This window comes from Cavia porcellus, unplaced genomic scaffold, assembly GCF_034190915.1.
Source record: "Cavia porcellus strain 051 isolate PalLab524CR breed Dunkin Hartley unplaced genomic scaffold, mCavPor4.1 scaffold_22, whole genome shotgun sequence".
NCBI lineage: Eukaryota > Metazoa > Chordata > Mammalia > Rodentia > Caviidae > Cavia > Cavia porcellus.
The window spans coordinates 11,158,655-11,177,546 of record NW_026947505.1 but is presented as its reverse complement, the minus strand read 5'-3'; the positions used below and the strand labels follow the sequence as shown (position 1 = coordinate 11,177,546).

Genomic DNA, 18,892 nt, shown 5'->3' with positions numbered 1-18,892 from the left:
TATAAACGAGACTTGATCAGAGCTCTGTCTTGTCTCCATTCTTCATGTCTCTTGTCTTTTTAATCATCCCCACTCTCCCTCTAGGGTCTCCGTGGACTTACCCGCGGGTCAGGACAATTCAGGGTCATCTAAATTATAAAATATACAGTTTCCTCAGTGAAAGAGCTTGTGATCTGCAATATCTACTTCTGCGATTCAAGTCCGTGGTACACGAACTAAAGCCAACAGTGCTTTAGAATGAGAAGACAGGAAGCAGGATGAGCAGACTAAAGTGAGGACAGCGCCGTCCTCAGACACATCAGCGGCAAAAACAAGCTAAAGCCTGTGCTACAGTGGAGCCGTGAGCGGAGGAACGTGGACACTCCCTAGGATTCTAGGGTGGGGCTGGGGGTTTAGCTCAGCGGCATAAGCACCTGCCTTGCAAGCAGGCAGTCGTGAGTTCGATCCCTGGTACCGATAAAAACAAAAAAGACAAAAAAAAAAAAAAAAAAAGGATTCTAGGGTGGTCAGCACAGGTCCTTAAGTCAACTCTTGGTCAAAGACGAGAAGCGAAAAGGGAGAAAGGGTGTGTGAGGGTCCAGGCACTCAGACTAGTGTCACAGTAACTACAAGGCCACCAAGTGTAACCGCATCAACACCTGTCAACCTTGAAGCCTACAAAAGCGTATAAAATACACATGGAATCAAACAATACCTTCTAGGAAATCTTAAATTATGCAGACAAGTAATAGAGCTTTTGCCTCACTTTTGGAAAGAGAAATAACGTGCAGAGATGATAAATAATTGTGCGTGGGACCCAGACGCAGGAGGCAGAGGCAGGGGCCACCTGTGTACTCCATGGACAGATAAAGAGGCAAAGGTCCACAGGCGGAGGAGAGACCAACTCCATGCACACAGCCAAGCTCTGCAGGCAAACTCAACCAACTACAGAGCTCGTTCCATATATGTACAACTGACAAAGCAGTGGAAAAGTTGGAAGAGTATTAGTTCCTCAAAAGATAGGCTCCTTGGGCCAGAGTGAGACATTAGTAATGGTATCAGAAATGATAACGAAAGGTAAATAAAATGAAATTTTCTTTATTTGCTGAAGGAAAGGCAGCTGCCCTGGCCCGTCTCTCCCCTTAACCTAGTTTCTGAAAAAATAAAATAGGCCCAGCACTTCGGATGGCACAAATATAGTGCAAAGGAAAACCAGGAAGGGCTCACAAGGTGGAGAGGAGGCCACCCCACGGTCATCCACCCATCTCTGCAGGAAAGGAGGGCTCACTGGGCTCATTGTTCCCTTCACTACTTCACGACACTGTGAAATTATGCCCAGAGTGCTCTCATGGGCCTTATCTGACACACACTCAAAACTAAGCTGTCTTCACTATACTCTTTCTAGGTACCAGGTAATCTCTTGGCAGGATTTCAAATTTCCCCAACAGAAAACAGCAAACATCTCATGTGTGATACCTCTCAAGCTGCACACCCTTTGTAGCTGCTGAAAAGATAGCTACTTAGAGCCTGCGCAGCAAAAAGGTTTCTTGGGTTAGGTAAAGCTGAGGAGGTCCAGCCTCTCCTTGCTCGGTTTAATACCGTGCCTTCCCTCACACCACCACCTGGCCAGCAACTGACTCCTACGGAGGCTGCCCATTCTTGCACCATCAGACCTGCCCCTGACACTGGAGAGCCGGAGATCACGTAGCACCCAGGTAGGTGGCTCTGTCCCTTGCTAGGTGAAGGGTAAGAGTCGCTTCCTCTCAGCAGATCGATTCCAAAACTGATCATCAATTACAAATGCTCAACAGATACAACCAAATTTGCTTCACAATTACGAATACCAACAGACTGTGTTGAAATAATTTATTAGGTACTCAGTCTGTCCAAAGCATAACACACACAATAACATTTCAACTATGTTATTAACTTTAGACAGATGAAATTTATTTTTCAAGTATAATTTTAAGACTGAGAAACCTCTTTCTCAAAAAAAGATCAAATGGAATTAAAACAAAACAAAGCTATCTTATATAAGGTCTGCCAAAACACCTGGAAGCTGATGTTTGAGAATGTAGAGTCCACAGTATTGTTGGCCTTGTACAGGCAGTAGTTAATAGATATAATTTAAAATTTCGGGCTGGAAGCTCTGCAATACATGCTGTTTATCATCAGCACACAGGAAGCTCGCACTCTCCTTCATAATACGAAAAGGAAGATGGAACACCTGCAAGTGAAAAAGTGTTTGCACCTACTTTTATGGCATACTGTTTGCAAATTTCCCTGGAGATTTTTCTTTCCCATTCCTACTCTTGTGGCTATCAACTTCCAACATGTAAAAAACAATAGGATACTAACAGCCATGCCCCCACAGCCTCCAGAAGGAACACAACAGAGTAGCTCTTCATACTGAAATCCATAAAAAAACTCAGATTTCCTTGTGTTGTGTCAACTTAAATTGCAAGGCTGGAATTGTAACGTATGACAACTTGGCTCATCTTCTTCTTCAACAAAGGGATGAGCAGAAATGCGCCCACACTCAAGCTCTGCATGTTTAACTTTGCATATTGTCTCCCTAACCTTTCTGTGTTAAATGTCTTTGTTGAGAATCGCCTTGCCAAACTGATAAAAGAGCTGCTGCCATTTCTAAGTTCTCAACCCTGCCAGATGAGCAGCTCTGAAAGTCAGCCAAAGAAAACGCAAGCTCAAAGCAGAACAAATTTTCCAACAGCAAAGCAACAGGCCCTTGGCTGCCTCCCTCGGGAGACCACCGCTTACAAGCCAGAGGCTCTGGAAATTAGATGGCTCAGAACAGCCGAGTTTTACACACTATATGCTACTATAAAGGGGCTTCATGAGCCAAGGCTGTTTTCCATTTCTGTTTTAGCATTCTCGGGGGATATCGCCAAGTTAAGGGTACCTCATGGGGCTTTATTTAGCATTCCTAAGCAATTATGATCTTTGTGTTTCACAGCAATGAAACCTCTTTCTTAGTAATGTAAGGCAAGTAATGAGGATCAACTGTGTTTTATGGCTAAAAAGAATGAAAACAAAGTGAGCTTAAAAACGGGTTAAATCTTTGCCTGAGGTCAGTAGGTAAAACCGTACATTCACACATGAATGTTTGACATTTTAACTCTTAACTCCTTGAATAATCACTGTCTTCATAACTTTTCAAAATTCCAGAACCATAATTTACTCCAAAGCATTCTGTAAGTCTGGGTTATATTAAGAATTTGCAGCAAAAAAAATTACATAGTTCTCTAGTGAGTGTTATCTTCTGCTATATTCACATAGAACTAAGAATCAAAAGATGATTTTAGAATCATATTACTAAGTCCTCTCAAGCCCTTCCTAAATCTTTTATCAAGGAATGAATTGAGCCACTTTTAAGCTTTAAATCACATTCTTCTTCACTATGAATTGAGTAAATGATTTCTAATGAAGAATAATACTGTGTAAAAAAGAGAATGATTCCTACTAAATCCAAATAGCTGTTTAAAAATTGTTCCACAAAAATTAACAAGAAACTAGATAAGTAGGGAAAATTTGCAAAGCTGGGTTTTTTATATTTTATAAATAAATGCAGCAAAAGTCCTGAAATGTTATATTCACCATCATGTAATAACACAATTTATACAACTTTGAACTCCAATCTATATTTAACTCCAATCACTTTTCAATACAACGGTCTCCAGATGGCTCATGAACATTTATTATTAGTTAGACACATGAAATATATGTCTGTGTCATACTCAATACTCACTGGTGTCTAACTGATGTCAACAATCTGTTTCAGTGAACAAAATAGTCCCCTCACTCTCTGAGCTTACCTCTCTGTCTGGAATAGGATGAGTGCAGTTATCTAAAGTACCCTACACACGCTTCGAAGGGTAACATTTTGAGAACAGAGAGCATAGCTCAACAAAGATATCCTTGAGGAAGTGCCATTGGAGCTCAAGCAAACAGGAAGACCCGGAGCCAGCCATGAAAACATGGTGGAAGACGCTGCCCAAAGACCATGGAAAGCCCACGGGAGGGGACACAGACAGTGAGGCAAGAGCACAATGAGGAGCCACAGCAACAACAATGAAATATAAAGATGAGAGGGAGGCCACAGCTTAGGACCTAAAGAAATAACGAAGATCAGAACGCCATACTGTGCATCCTAAATATATACAATTTCTTTTTATTCAAAAGAAAAAGACTTTAAAGGACAATGGGCAGGCAATGAAAGATCTTCCAGAGGAGGGATAAGCAATCAGTTTACCCTGGGAGATCACACTAGCTACTTTGTCAAAAATAGAAATGGAGGATGGAAAAGGTAAAACATGAAAAAAGAACTAGTTAGTAGGCGATTATACTAGTCCATGTGCTTAAAGAAAACTTTGACTCCCACACAAGGAGAATATTAGTCTATTAGTCTCTAGCAAAGATTTTATTTGGCTCATTAATCAATGAAGAAACCCGTAAAATGTTAAAACCAACTCAAAGCAGGAATTTAAAGAACCACATATTTACATGTAAAAAAGGAAAGCTAAACTAAATTTATAAAGGAGCCCAAAACTGGTCTGTACGAAGGTCAACACATCAATTGCACATTGATTAATTTGCATTTTATGAATCTTTTGTATTACCTATTTTCTACAACTTACAGAATTATAAAGTAACTACAAAGGAAAGACAGAGGTAGCCCATATGGCTGAATAGGCAAGAGACTCTAATACTTTTTAACCATTTAAAATCTTTTACAAGTTTTCCTAACACAGATAATACTCACTTGCAAAAGGAGGATTTTATTAAAGATGGAGAGAAGTGGACAATTTGTGTGTGTGTGTGTGTGTGTGTGTGTGTGTGTGTGTCTGTGTCTGTGTGTATTCAGATTAATAAGACTCGCTGTTTAATTAATCCTTGGGATGGAGAGAGGACCACAAAGAAAATGCCCAGAGAGATGTCTGTTTTCAAACAAATTCCCAGCTTCTGGGAAGATGGTGGAATGACAAGAAGCAGAGAAAGAGCCCCTCCTAGATTTGGTGTCCAGACATCAGAATACACATGAAAGAGAAGAAGGAGGGGAATGGGCCCAGAGGACCCAGGAAAAATCTGAAGTCAGAACGGAAGCCTAAAGGGAGAGCCAAGAGAGAGACTCCAATAAAAAACGAAGTGGTGACAGGTGGTGCTTGCTCCATGAACCCAGACTCACTCATGGGAGGAGCTGCTCAAATCTGTAGATGCACAATGATTACTGGCAAACCCAGAGGTGTCCACAGGGCAAGCATCAGTGAGCAGAGCAATGGGTGCAGTGAACTGCAATAGCAGGTACATTATTCAGGTTCAGACATAGCCCAGAAGAGGGCAATTACCCCTTAGTCCTCAGGAGAGGGGACAATAGAGCTCAAGCACTCAAAGTATCTGCAACCCAGCTCAATCTAGAGGCTCCCAGGAACAGGGTCAGGGAGCCAACTTCAAATCAGCAGGGAGCCAAGTTCAAGCTGGCAGGAGGCATGGACTATTGCAGGTTGAAGAAATCTGACTGCCACCTCACAGCAAAAAACCACTCTACACTTCAGTGGAACTGCAAGAGCAGGCTTGCTGGGATTATCCACTACATAACCAAAAAGCTACGATTGGCTTGCTGAGATTAATCAACTCAAATCTGTACTGTCTGCTTTAATGTCCACCAGTGACAGCAGATACATGCCTTGAAGTGGACTTTTTTCTTTCTAATTTTCTTCTTTTTTTCCTGTTTTCTTCTTCTTCTTCTTCTTCTTCTTCTTCTTCTTCTTCTTCTTCTTCTTCTTCTTCTTCTTCTTCTTCTTCTTCTTCTTCTTCCTCTTCCTCTTCTCCTTCTTCTCCTCCTTTTTCATTTTCAGTTCTTTTGTTTTTTCTCTTCTTTTTTTTTTGTACCGGGGATCAAACTCACAACTTCGTGCTTGCCAGGCAGACATTACGCCACTGAACTAAATCCCCAGCCCCATCTTTTGTTTTTTCTTATTTATTCTTGTTTTTGTATGCGTATGAACACAGTTTCCAGTTTTGTTGCTGTTGTTGTGTTCTGTCCTTAATTTTATTTCTGCCGTCTCTCTTTCCTTCCTGTCTTCTTCACCAGTTTCTCAAAGTTTGTGTGATCCTCCTTTGTCCTCCAGTCTTGCTTCTAGTCTCTTCCTCTTTTTTTTATTTCTCCTCTTTATTTCCCAAATACCCTTCTTAACTTTTCTCCCTTGAGGGTAAAATTGTCATACGGAGGATTTATTTACTGGTACAATTTTCTGGTTCATTTTAGATTTTTGCTACATAACCAGAAATCTAGTTTACATGGTTAAAGGTGGCAAATTAATCGTTCACACAGTTTTCCATTTTCTAGGCTGTATTTGATGCTACTGTTATTGCTGATTTTACCACTTTAGCCAAGGTGACACAACTGTTCTAATCAGTCGTTCTTCCTGGTATAGCAAGACTGAGACTGTCTAAGCATCAAAAACATTACTGTAGGCCAATGCAAAAGAAACCGAGGCTGGGCCAAGAAGGCAGCAAGTTCACATTCTCAATAAATTGAAGAGGTAGGATCTTGCAACAGACTCAAAACCAAAAGCCTGCTACACCTAGACAACACTCTGAGAAGTCATTTCCTAACGGTCCTAAATACAAGGGATAAAGCTATGGCCATAAGTAATTGATAAGCATCAACCTAGGAATTACACGTACAAAAAAAGAGAAGAAAAGAAAATGAGAAGATACTTAAATAAGATGCAACTTCCAGCTCACCAAAGACAAAGAAACCCAAGGAGCAATGAGGTGAAAAAACTCAAAAGCCACCCACCTGACCCCTCTGAAGGGGTAACTGAAAGTACAACAGCAGATGAGCAAAATTCTAGAAAATATCAAATCACAAGTAATTTCTCAGGTAATAGAGACACGGAGACCATATCAAAGACATGCTGAGTGACTCTAGAGCAAATACAGATAAAAAATAGATTAGTGTAGGAAAATCATGGAACCAGTGAACAAACAGGAAAAAGTGGAATCCATGAAACAGATTCAAACAGATATCTAGGAGGTTATATGCAGCAAAATAAACCAATATGAGAGCAGAGCATCAGATATACAAGACAGGATTGTGGTTAGCAGTCATGAAAAGAAAGATTTCTTAAAACAACAAAGGGCCATTAGAAATCAATCCAACAGCTGCTGGATGATGTGAAGAACAATAACATAAGATTGATCAGAGTCAGTCAAAAAGCAGGTGATAGTGCAAACAACATAAAAAAATCTGTCCTTAGAAGTAACGGCAGAAAACTCTCAAAGCAGGGAAAAAGAATGATGTACACATAAGTGAAGCATATAGAACTCCAATTAGCCATGATCCAAAAAAAGAAAGAAAGAAAGAAAAAGAAATCTATAGTCAGGCATATCATAGTCAAGATTCCAGAAATTCAATGCCAAAACAAAATATAACAAGTGATTAGAGGAAAAAAAATCACCTATAAAGAAAGCCTACCAGAATCACTGACTATTCAAAACAAACCATCAAGTCACACAGAGCTTTAAGTAGAGTATTTCAAGTTCTGAAAGAAAACAGCCTCCAATCCAGGTTGATGTACCCCACAAAACTGTCTTTCAAAACTGATGGAGAAATAAGATACTTCCATGACAAAGAATACTTAAGGAAATTCATGAACACCAAATCAGCGATCCAAAATGTTCTGAACAATATTCTAGAAAGAGATAGCAAGGACTACAACTCCACAAACCCCAACAGAATGAATTCACTAGGCAAGGCAAGCAATTAAACAGAGGGAGAACAAGAGAGCCAACAACAGGAAAATTACATGACAAGGATAAGTCAATACATATCAGCTATAACCATCAATGCTAATGATCTCAATTCAGCAATGAAAAGAAACAGACTGGCAAAATGGATCAAGAAGCAAGATCCAGAATTAAGTGCAAAGTAGTGAACAAGTGCTCCCAGAGATTGTTTATGAATAGATTTCATGCATATAAAGGTGCATAATGATCGCAGCACTTAGAAAATAAAAAAGATCTAATAATATGCTACATACAAGAAACACATTTAACTCAAAGCGAAATTTATAAGCTGAAAGTCAAAGCTTGGAAAACAATAGTCCATGCAACAGGAACCCAGAAAAAAGCAAGAGTAGCCATGCTATTTGCAGATAAAGTGGACTTACAGCCAAGACTGATTAAGAGAGACAAAGAAGCTCACTGCAACCCTGTAAAGGGAATAATCCAAGAGGAGGCGTAACAACCATAGACATACATGCACCAAATACCAGGGCAGCCAACTATATAAAACAAATATTAATGGACATGAAAAATCAAATAAACACCAACACAATTCTAATGGGAGATGTGAACACTCCATTGTCACAAACAGATAAACTAGACAAAAAATCAACAAAGAAATATCAGAACTGAACCAAATTTGTGAAAAAGTAGACTTAGGAGATGTCTATAGACTGTTCCACCACAATCAGAATACACATTCTTCTCAGCTACATATAGGATGTTCACCAAAATAGACCACATTCTAGCTTATAAAACACATTTAAATAAATGTAAAGGAATTGAAATTATTCCATGCTAGTATCAGATCTTACTGCAATGCAACTGGAAATCAATGGCAAAAGAAATCACAAGAACTTGATAAACATGTGGAAGTTAAATAACACCCTCTTGAGTAACCAATGGATCACAGATGAAATTAAAGAAGAAATTAGGTCCTACAAATAAATGATAATCCCAATACAACATAACAAAACTCATGGGATACACTGAAGGCAGTTCTATGTGAGAAAATTACAGTGGTGAATACACATATCAGGAAAACAGTGAGCTAAAATATACAACCTAATGTTGAACCTCAAGTGCCTAGAAAAAGAACAGCTCGTAAGTGAGGAAATTATAAAGATCAGACCAGAAATCAATGCAAAGAATCAATGAATTGAAGAGTTTGTTCTTTGCAAAATTAAATACAATTGACAATCCCTACCCAACCTTAATCCAAAAAGAACGAAAGTAAAGATTCACACCAATACAATTAGAAATAAAAAGAGTGAAATCACAACAGATCCTGCAGAAATCCAGATCATCAATGATCTACTTGAAGAATCTGCATTCTAATAAGGTAAGAACACAGAAGAAATGGATATTCCTATATACATATGAACTACCAATGCTGAATCAAGAAAATATAAAATTTCTGAATAAACTATTTCACTCCGTGAAATTTAAGATTTAATTAAAAGCCTACCAAACAAAGAAAAGCCCAGGCCTGACAGATTGAATGCTGAATTCTGCGAGAAATTTAGAATTATACTTCTCAAATTCTTTAATGAAATTCAAGGGAAAACAAATCCCATTCCTTCCTGATAAGCAACCATTACTGTTACACTATAACTAGTGAAGGAACCCATCAAAAAAGAGAATATGGGCCAATATCGCTAATGAACATAAATGAGAAAATCCTCAATAAGATACTGGCAAACAGAAGGCAGTAAATGGGCAAGATTATATACCATGACCATGTAGGAGTCATCCTATGGGGATGCAGGGATGGCTCAACACATACAATTCAATAAATTAATAGAGCCAAGGACAAAAATCATGTGATCATATCAATACATACAGAAAAAGCATTTGACAAAGTCCAGTATCCTGTCATAATAAAAAAAAAAAACCTACAGAAAATTGAATAGATTCCTTTTCTCAATTTGATAAAAGCCACCTATGACACCCACCCAACATCATACTAAACAGACAAAACCGAAACCTTTCACTCTAAAATCAGGATCAAGATAAGGATGCCTACTATCATTAGTCCTATTCAATATAGTTCTGGAAACATTAGCCAAAACAATTACACAAGGAAAGAAATAAAAATAATATAGATAGGGAAGAAAGACATTAAATCATGATTATTTGCAGATGGTATAATACTCTACATAGAAACTTGAAAAACTCTACCATAAGACTCCTAGATTTAATAATCAAATTCAGTAGCACAGCTGGGTACAAAGTCAACACTTAAAAGTCAACAGCCTTCCTGTACACAAATAAAAAATTCACTGAAAAAGAAATTAGGGAAACCATAACTTTCACAGTGGCATCCAAAAAAATAAAATAAAATTGCTAGGAATCAATCTAACTAAGGGAGTAAAAGACCTCTACATTGAAAACTAACTACTCTCAAAAAGGAAATTAAAGAAGAATTAGAAAATGGAAAGCTATCCCTTGTTCTTGGATAGACAGAAACAATATAGTGAAAATGGCCACACTTCTAAAACTGTTACACAGATTTAATGCAATCTTAATAAAATATTCCAAACACATAATCTCACAGAATTATAGAAAACAATCCTAAAATTCATTTGGAACCAAAAGAGACCCAGAATAGCAAAGGCAAATCTGGGCAACAAAGGCAAGTCAGGGACCATCATAATCCCTGATTTGAAATTATACTGCAAAGCTACTGTGACAGAAAGAAAGAAAAAAAGAAAGAAAGAAAGACAAAACTGTATGGTATTGACCCAAAAACCAGACCCAAGAATAGATGGAAGAGATTAGAACACACAGAAACAACTCCAGACATTCTCAGTCACCTTACCTTTGACAAAGGAACCAAACACCTTCATAGAAAGGAAGTCTCTTTAATAAATGCTGCTTGGAAAATTGGCTTTCCACATGCCAAAAATTAAACCTAGACCCACGTTTTAAACCATGTACTCAAATGGAAACAGATCAAAGATCTAAATAGTAAAACAAAAACATTAAGTCTGCTGGAATACATAGTAAGCAGAACTCTTAAAGACATAGGTGTAGACAAAGACTTTATGAATAAAACCCCAATCGCACAGAAAGCATCACTGAGAATCAACAACTGGGATCTTATCTTATTAAAAAGCTTTTGCACAGCAAGACAAACCACCCACAAAGTGAAAAAACAACTCACAGTGTGAGAAAACAATTTTCCAGCTGTTCCTTAAATGAAGGACTACTATCTAGAATTTATAAAAACTCCAAAAAAATAAAAAATAAAAAAACTCAGACTACTCCCAATTTAAAGACCCAATCAAAAAATTGGTATCTGAGATGAATAGACATGTCTAAGATGAAGAAGCAGAACGGCAAATAAATATATGAAAAAACATTCAACATCACTGATCATTTGAGAGATGCAAATTAAACCAACACTGAGATTCCATAAACCATGGCTGTTATCAAGAAATCAACCTACAACATGCTGAAGGGGCTGTGGGGGGAAAGGAACTCCTCCACTTTGGTGGGAGTGTAGACTGGTGCAATCACTGGAAATCACTGTGAAGATTCCTCAAAAAACTAAACTCGAGGTTCCATTTGACCCAAATATTCCTCTTCTTGGTATCTTCCTGAAATAATTTAAAGCATCATACCACAGTGATACAGCCACATCCAACTAAATCTTGGAAATGGCCCAAACATCCATCAACCAATGAATAGATAAAGAAGTTGTGGGTTTTTGTTTGTTTTGTGAATGCAATGCAGTACTACTCAAACATAAAGACAAACTTAAGACATTTCTAGGTAATGCACCATTTATTTCTTAAGTGAAATAAATCCGACACCCATGTTCACGTATCACATGGTTTCTCTGGTTTGAGATACCAAAAGTGTAATTGAGGGCAAAAGTGTATAATTGGTCTTGTGAAACAGGAAAGAAATCTTCAAGAAGGGAAACTAGAAGAGTAGAAGGAGAAAGGAAGAAAAGGAAAAGGAGAAAAAGAAAAAAAGGAAACCATTTTTATAAATGAGAGGAAGAGGAGTTGAAGGGCAAAAAGGAGAATAGGGGGAAAAATCAAGATATATCAAGTACAGATACAAAATTCCTATGATGAATGTGATTATTACATACCTAATGTGTACTAATAAACTTAATCAACTAAAAAATAAAATAAAAGTCCTACATGGCAGAAGATAGCATCTATTCCTATTTGGACCTCACAGCCCAGGAAAGCAGCAGACCATGGAATAATTATTCTGGGGGTTTGGAGGGAGGCTGGTTGGCTTTGAGGTTCACCCAAGGAATTGCAAAAGCACACTTGTAGTTCTGGGTCAAGGAGGCATAGCCTTGGAATCTATGTCTGCTCCTTCGCTCCTTCCTTTCTAGCGTTCTTAACCTGGCTTCCTAGTGCCCAGAAGTAAACATTTTTCACTCCCTCACAGCCTTACACCATGAGTTTCATGCCTGGGAGTCAGCTGAGCATGGTCTCTGTGCTAAATTAAACTTCTCCTCCTTTAAACTGTGGGTGTCGGGTTTTGCACCCCAACAACAAGAAAATTGACTAAAACAATTATCTTTGAAAGTCCAGCACGAGGACTGGCAGGAAGTGTTGAGAGCAGGACTGGCAGGGAGCCCTGCATCGACCTGTGGTGAGTGAGAGAAATAGGGACCCTTTCACAGACTAGGAGGCTCCAACAGAGGACATTCTGGGAACGGGCAGACTAGCCAGAACAGGGCCCTGCAGTGACTTTAGTTGCATATTCCCCTCTCAAGCGGGAGTGGTGGGGAGCGCATGGCCTGGTGACACCGCAGACTAAGATCCAGTAGGCTAGCCCAAATCAGGTCCCTGCACCTGGCAGTGCACCCTAGCAGTGAAGGCTTCACTAGGTTGATCTGGAGGGACGGGCCCAGCAGAGGCTGCCTAGGTCTGTGTCTCCCTAGTACACTGCAGTGAGTGGGAACACCTAACCGGTGTGATTCAAACAAACTGTAACAGACAAAGAGGAAAAAAAAAAACTGGGCCTCCTACATACGCTTGTATGGAAGGAACAAAAAGTATGGGAAAAGGGAGCAACAAGAAAGGGTCCTCAGTCCCCAATCCTGAGAACACTGATCCAGGAAAGGTAAATGCAAAAGAGAATGAGGACAGAAAACATGCAATATCAGACATGGCACCAATAGACATAAAGCGGTATCTCCGGAGCCTCATAGATGAGTTCAAAAATGAAGTATTTAATGAAAAAAAGCAATAAATAAGTAGAATAGTTAGAGAAATGCTTAGCACCACCCAAGAAAAAACAGATGGTGGAATGGAAGAACAGAAAAAAAGGGGAGAATTGTTTGATGGAGAAAATAGAATATGTGAAGCAGGTTCAAAGAGATTACCAGGAAACTAAAAACTCTATTGAAAGCTGGCATAACAGCTTGAAAGAAACTAAGGATAGATTATCAGAACTGGAGGACAGATTTGTAAGATGGGAGCATGAAATGAAAAACTTCTCAAAAATAATAAGAAAACAAACAGCAATAATACAAAGGCTAGAAGATGATAAGAAGATCTATAACTTAAAAATTACGAACATAAAAGAAGAAGTAGGGACACAAACAAATGAACTACAAAAGCTATTCACAGAAATAATCCAGGAGAATTTTCCTAATTTAGCAAAAGGTAAAGATACTCAGATGTATGAGGCATACAGGACCCCAGCCACCTACAAGCCAAACAGAGCTACACCCAGGCATATAATAATCAAAATTCCAGAAATCCAATGTAAGAACAGAATATTAAAAGCCGTCAGAGACAAGAAACAGATCACATACAGGGAACACCCATCAGAATTACAGCAGACTTCTCAGCACAAACCATCAAATCACGAAGTGCGTGGGGGAAATAATTCAAGCTTTGAAAGATAATAACCTCCAGCCAAGATTGATATATCCTGCACAACTGTCCCTAGAAATTGATGGAAAAACAAGGTGCTTCCAGGATAAAGAGGAACTAGGGGAATTTGCAACCACCAATTCAACTCTACAGAGAATACTGCAGGATATTCTAAAAAAGGAAAATACCAAGAATCCAGAAATAGTAGCAGAGAGGCCACAATGAATGGAGCAGAAAGTGAAATGAAGAAGACAAACTGACAACCAATGACAGAAAAAGAACTCAACAGAAATGAGGCAGAGAAGGTTGGATGGTAGGAACAGCCATTTTGGAGAAAACAAGACATCATAATAGGTAGTGCTGATTTAATATCCTCTTGTTTTGAAGTCCCATCAAGCTTTTGTTCTTCTGTCTCCGTCGGTTTTAACCTGTTGTATCTTACTGGATTTTATTATATGTGATAATATAAACAAAAACTTTTATAGACAAGGAGATTATACAGAAACCATTGTTCATTTTCTGTTAGTTGATTCTAAATACCCTGTAATACTGTCATTCTCTTGAACGGTTTTACTTTGTCTTGATATATTTGATGCTACAGTATACGAAGTTATACCCAAAGATTTTAAGGGAAGAGACACTATGGTAACTACTTTTATGTAGAGATTATCTTGTGGTGAAACACTATTTTGCTTATGTTTTGACCTGCACTGTTTTGTTGTTATGCCCTCTTTTATCTCAATCTCCCTTTTATTATCTACTTTTTCATTTATCCTTTTAATTAAGGGAAAAATAAATAAAAAGTAGCAGGATATATTATAGTAACCCACTTTGATTTCCTATTAACTTGATTTGAAATTCTGTATTGCTCTCACCATCTTGTTTTGACTGATTTTCCTCTATTCTGTTATGCTAGATAGTACCAGGTTTGAAAGTACAGGCAACAACTATGAAGACAATAAGATTCACTATGACACCCATTCTGGTTGACTATTCTCTTCTTTTGAAGTCCTCTAATGTCTCCAATGTTTTGGTTTTATTGGTCTTGTTCTTTACTGGTTTGTTCAATTTTATTGTAACTGATGACGTAGGCAATTCTTTTTAAGATAGCAAGAGGCATTATGGTAACCATTGTTGATCACCTTGTATTTTGTTTTTACATTATGTATTATGTCCATCCTTTTGATTTGACTGACTCTGTCCTGTTATGTCACATTTGGTTTTACTTTCTTCAAAAAAAAAAAAAAAAAGTAATAAGTACTGTGGGAGTAATAAAACCCAAAATGTGTAATTGTCATTGTACAAGAGAAAGGAAAAGAAAGTGCTCTAAAGGATATAACTGCATATATATTTAAGTGTATAAGATAGATAACCATATTACTGAGTTTTGTTGGATCACTGAACAAAACTGTTTGCAGTCCCACTGTTTGAAAGTCCCCTCTACATGCTTTAATTTTGTAACTTGAACAACTATTTCTAAGATGACAATATGTAATTAACTGGTGATTTCCTACTATTTATTTTTTCTGAAATTCTATATAACTTGTACCCTTTTTCTGTTTTTTCTTTTTCTTTTTTTCTCCTTAAATAAAATTTTAAAAATAAATAAATAAATAAAGTGCAGCACAAGACAGCCAAAGATGCGGATTAAAAAATGAAACAAAATTAATTCCCTTCAATAGGACTTTAGTGCTGCTTGTGATAGGGTCTGGACTACCTGGTGACATCATGCAAAATTACAACCTTTCCCTAGCTCAGCAAAGGCTGAGCCACAAGGAAATCTATGGAAATGTCCCAGTGTGGAAATGTGATGTGTCCTCTTATTAACACCAGCCCAAGGTGTTCAGTCTTGAAGACAGTCAGAGGGAAGAACAAGAGTATAGAGAAAGTTTCATACCACGACTACAACCCCTCCACCTCATATCCAAATCCTCGGGATCCCCTTAAATTTCTTCTAGACTTTGGTTTTCTTACAAGAGGTGATCTGAAGACAATATTCTAAGTCATTCTACTTTTGATACTTTTTCTTCAAAAAAAACAAGGCTTTAGCTTCTATGTCAGATTATAGAATGAGAATATTTACTAAGTAGAAAAGAAACTGGTAGGCACTTTCTACTCTCTTGACCAGCCTCTTAAGCATCCTCAGACAATTTATAAGAGGATAAAGTGCACAATTCTATGACAATATAATATATATTTTATAAATGCACACAGTTAAATTGTAAGTTCGTTTATAAACCATGGTAATTCTACTGGATTATGGGTCATCTGGGTCTCTGAGAATGTCAGTGACCCACATAAACACTACAAAATTTGTTTACAGTATTCTCACAGTTGTCATCACTATTACCCTACTGTGTTTAATGAACTGTCTACTTCTCTCCATTTAAAAAGATAGGCATGGAAGAAATTCACCCAGTCTCAGATGTTTCCTTAACGTGTCTACACAGAAAACAATGCTTTCAAATTCACCATCAAAATGAACTCTAAAGCAGTTCTTCCTTAATGAATAAATTAAAAACCATCATACCCGCTTCACTTATTCTGTATAGAAAATGATCGCGTTATATGTGATAACCACCAGGACGGATCAGCCTAGCCACAGGAGCGGTCATGAGACAGCTACCATCAACTCCTCACAGCCAACCTCTCAGTTGTTAAAAGGAGAATTGTTCAGAATATGATCACAAGCACATGCAAAAGTTCTCAGTAATGTGAAGTCCAAAACACACTGCTGTGCCTCGAGAATAAAGTAATTTAAAATATACCCCCAAAACCCTGCCTCTGTTTAGGAATAATCCTATACATAAAATCACCAAGTACACAAACACCTCTGTATTTTTATTCTCCACATTATGAACTCATCTGTCATGTCAGTTTTCCCCTTCCTTATATTGTCAGAGGAAAGATAAAAAGTCCTTCAACAAAACCTAACAAGCACTACTGCTATCTGCTAATCAAATATAAATATTGGGATGTGAAGCAATAATTTTTAAGAGATGAGTCTCACTATTTTTCCCAGGCTATTTTCCATCTCCGTGGGCTAAAGCAATCCTCCTGCCTCAGCCTCCTGTGTGGCTGGCACTATAGGTAGGCACCACTTTGCTCAGCTTAACAAATATTGGGTAATTTTTAAAATTGTGCTGCTACTTAAGGTAACAATAAAACATCTTTATTTTTCCTGAAAGAAATATCCATGTATATTTTCCTGATTTTCAATGCTTTCTTGAACAGAAAGTTAAAAACATAAACATTAAAGTAGCTTTTGTACTTTATTTAAAGACCACAGTGGGCCAGGAATATAGCTCAGCTGCAAGACACCTGGCTGGCAAGCTCAAGGTCCTGCGTTTGGTTCCTGGTTATAAATACATACATACACACAGGCATGCATGCATACATACATACCACAGTGGTGTTTATTCAAGAAACTTCCTTTTTGTCTCACTATCACAGTCCTACAATCAGTGAACCTGAAGACGCCTCCCATCCTGGACCAAGCAGACAAGAGTTTGACTTCCACCAGTGGAAAATCATACTTGCAACACATCTGTAAAGACCACTGCCAATTCCTCACTTTAGCCCTTAAGAAAATATTGATCAAAGCATTGATTTTGTTCCAAGTGGTTAAAAATTTTGAGAAAGAACAGATCTTCAGAGGCAAAAATGAGGAACGGCACAGGAAGAGAACCCAAAGGGCACATAACCACTAGCAACATCCACATAATGAAAAGCTGTAAATATGGTTCCACTGAACAGAAAGGCTACCTCGACAATAATTTGTTATTAACTACGCAAAGTGAAATAATCATCATTTTTTAGCTAAGTGAATCCCAAATTTTCCCAATGTATCCAGAGTCACAGATTCAAAAGTAATAAAGTATTGGCTTAGGGATGTGGAGAATGCCAGGCAAAAATAAGAAGCACCACATAAACTGTCACCTCTGAATTTCCATTTAAACAAATTTTCAAAGAAAACAAAGGAAGAGTCAAAGCATCTTGATATTCTGGTCGCACTCCTGGGAGATCCTGGCTGCACCTCCAACCAAACTCCACCAACCAGAGTCAAGCATGCGAATCACCAGAAGGTTCTAGAAAGTCTTGGTTACCTTTGAAAATCGAGCATTTATCCATTTGGTAAAGGTTTTCTTCTGCACATCATTGTGTTCATCTGTGGAAGGGAAGCAGAGAAAAGAATATGAGTATTTGTATCATTTGTACGTGGGGACTTTTAAAAAGTCCTATCAATACAGCTCACAAGGGATCATAGTGCCCGGCCAAGCAAGAATGTTCTGATCCATCACTGCCAGAGCCCACCAAAACCTGGAGCAGAGATCTGGATGCCTGGTCCGACGGACCTGGCTACCTTTCCCCAAACCAGCTAAAACCCAGGACTTTGAGACAGAATCACAATTTTGCTTTCTGTGACATATAATACTTGGTGTTGCATTGTAAGTAAAATGTCAAACATGATCAACATTTTAGCATGTTCAAATATTTTAAAAATCAAAGTTATCCTGTAAAAACTAAGTACCTCGTAAGTTCCTCCATTTTTCATAGAGGTAGGAGTACATAGTTGCAAGTTCTATAACCCATTTTTCTATAGAAAGACAGACATAAAGTCCTAATAACAGCCTCTATCTAACCATTTTATAGGTAGCGAAAACAGAAGAGCCTAAAAACATTATTAATAAGCTGGTTGTGGTAGTGCCTATCTGCACTCAGACGGCTGAGGCAGGACAATCAGGAGTTCAAGGCCAGCCTGGACTACACAGTGAGGTCAACATCTCAAAAAATAAAACCCAACAGACAAAAACATTACCAACTCTGGTTTTGATTAAAATCATTGTCCAACTCATAACAAATGAAAATTGACCTCTAAAAGCTCAAGAACTCCAAGCTTGAAAATAAGCAAAGTGAATTTTAGGTAAACAGAGTTCATGTACTTTAACAAAAGGGCAACGGGCCTTGAACCAAACAGACCATACCCTGATGCACTTATTGTGTGACCATGGCTCAGTATATCACCATAATGTCTCTGAGACTCACAGTTCTCATCTATAAAGTAGAAGTAAGTACCACTGAGCATGGGAGGGTATTGTGAAGATCATAAACATAGGCAGAAACCCTTTCAAAAGAGCTGGTCTTCTGTTCACTATTGCTATTATAATCATAGTATCAACTCTGACACCCCCTGCTGACAACCCTCCAACCTTTGCCATCCCGATAAGCAAGCAGCTTCACCCACATCCTGT

At 38.2% G+C, this 18,892-nt stretch overlaps 1 protein-coding gene across 7 annotated transcripts in view; it reads right to left on the bottom strand.

The window, feature by feature from the left end:
* Utrn (utrophin) overlaps window positions 1–18,892 on the bottom strand; it is a 502,327-nt gene that overhangs the window by 381,699 nt on the left and 101,736 nt on the right. For all 7 annotated transcript variants that reach the window (XM_023563244.2, XM_063233434.1, XM_063233436.1 and 4 more), the window contains one exon: window positions 17,747–17,808. In XM_023563244.2, the coding sequence (XP_023419012.2) occupies window positions 17,747–17,808 (62 nt within the window). The remainder of the gene's footprint in view (window positions 1–17,746; window positions 17,809–18,892) is intronic.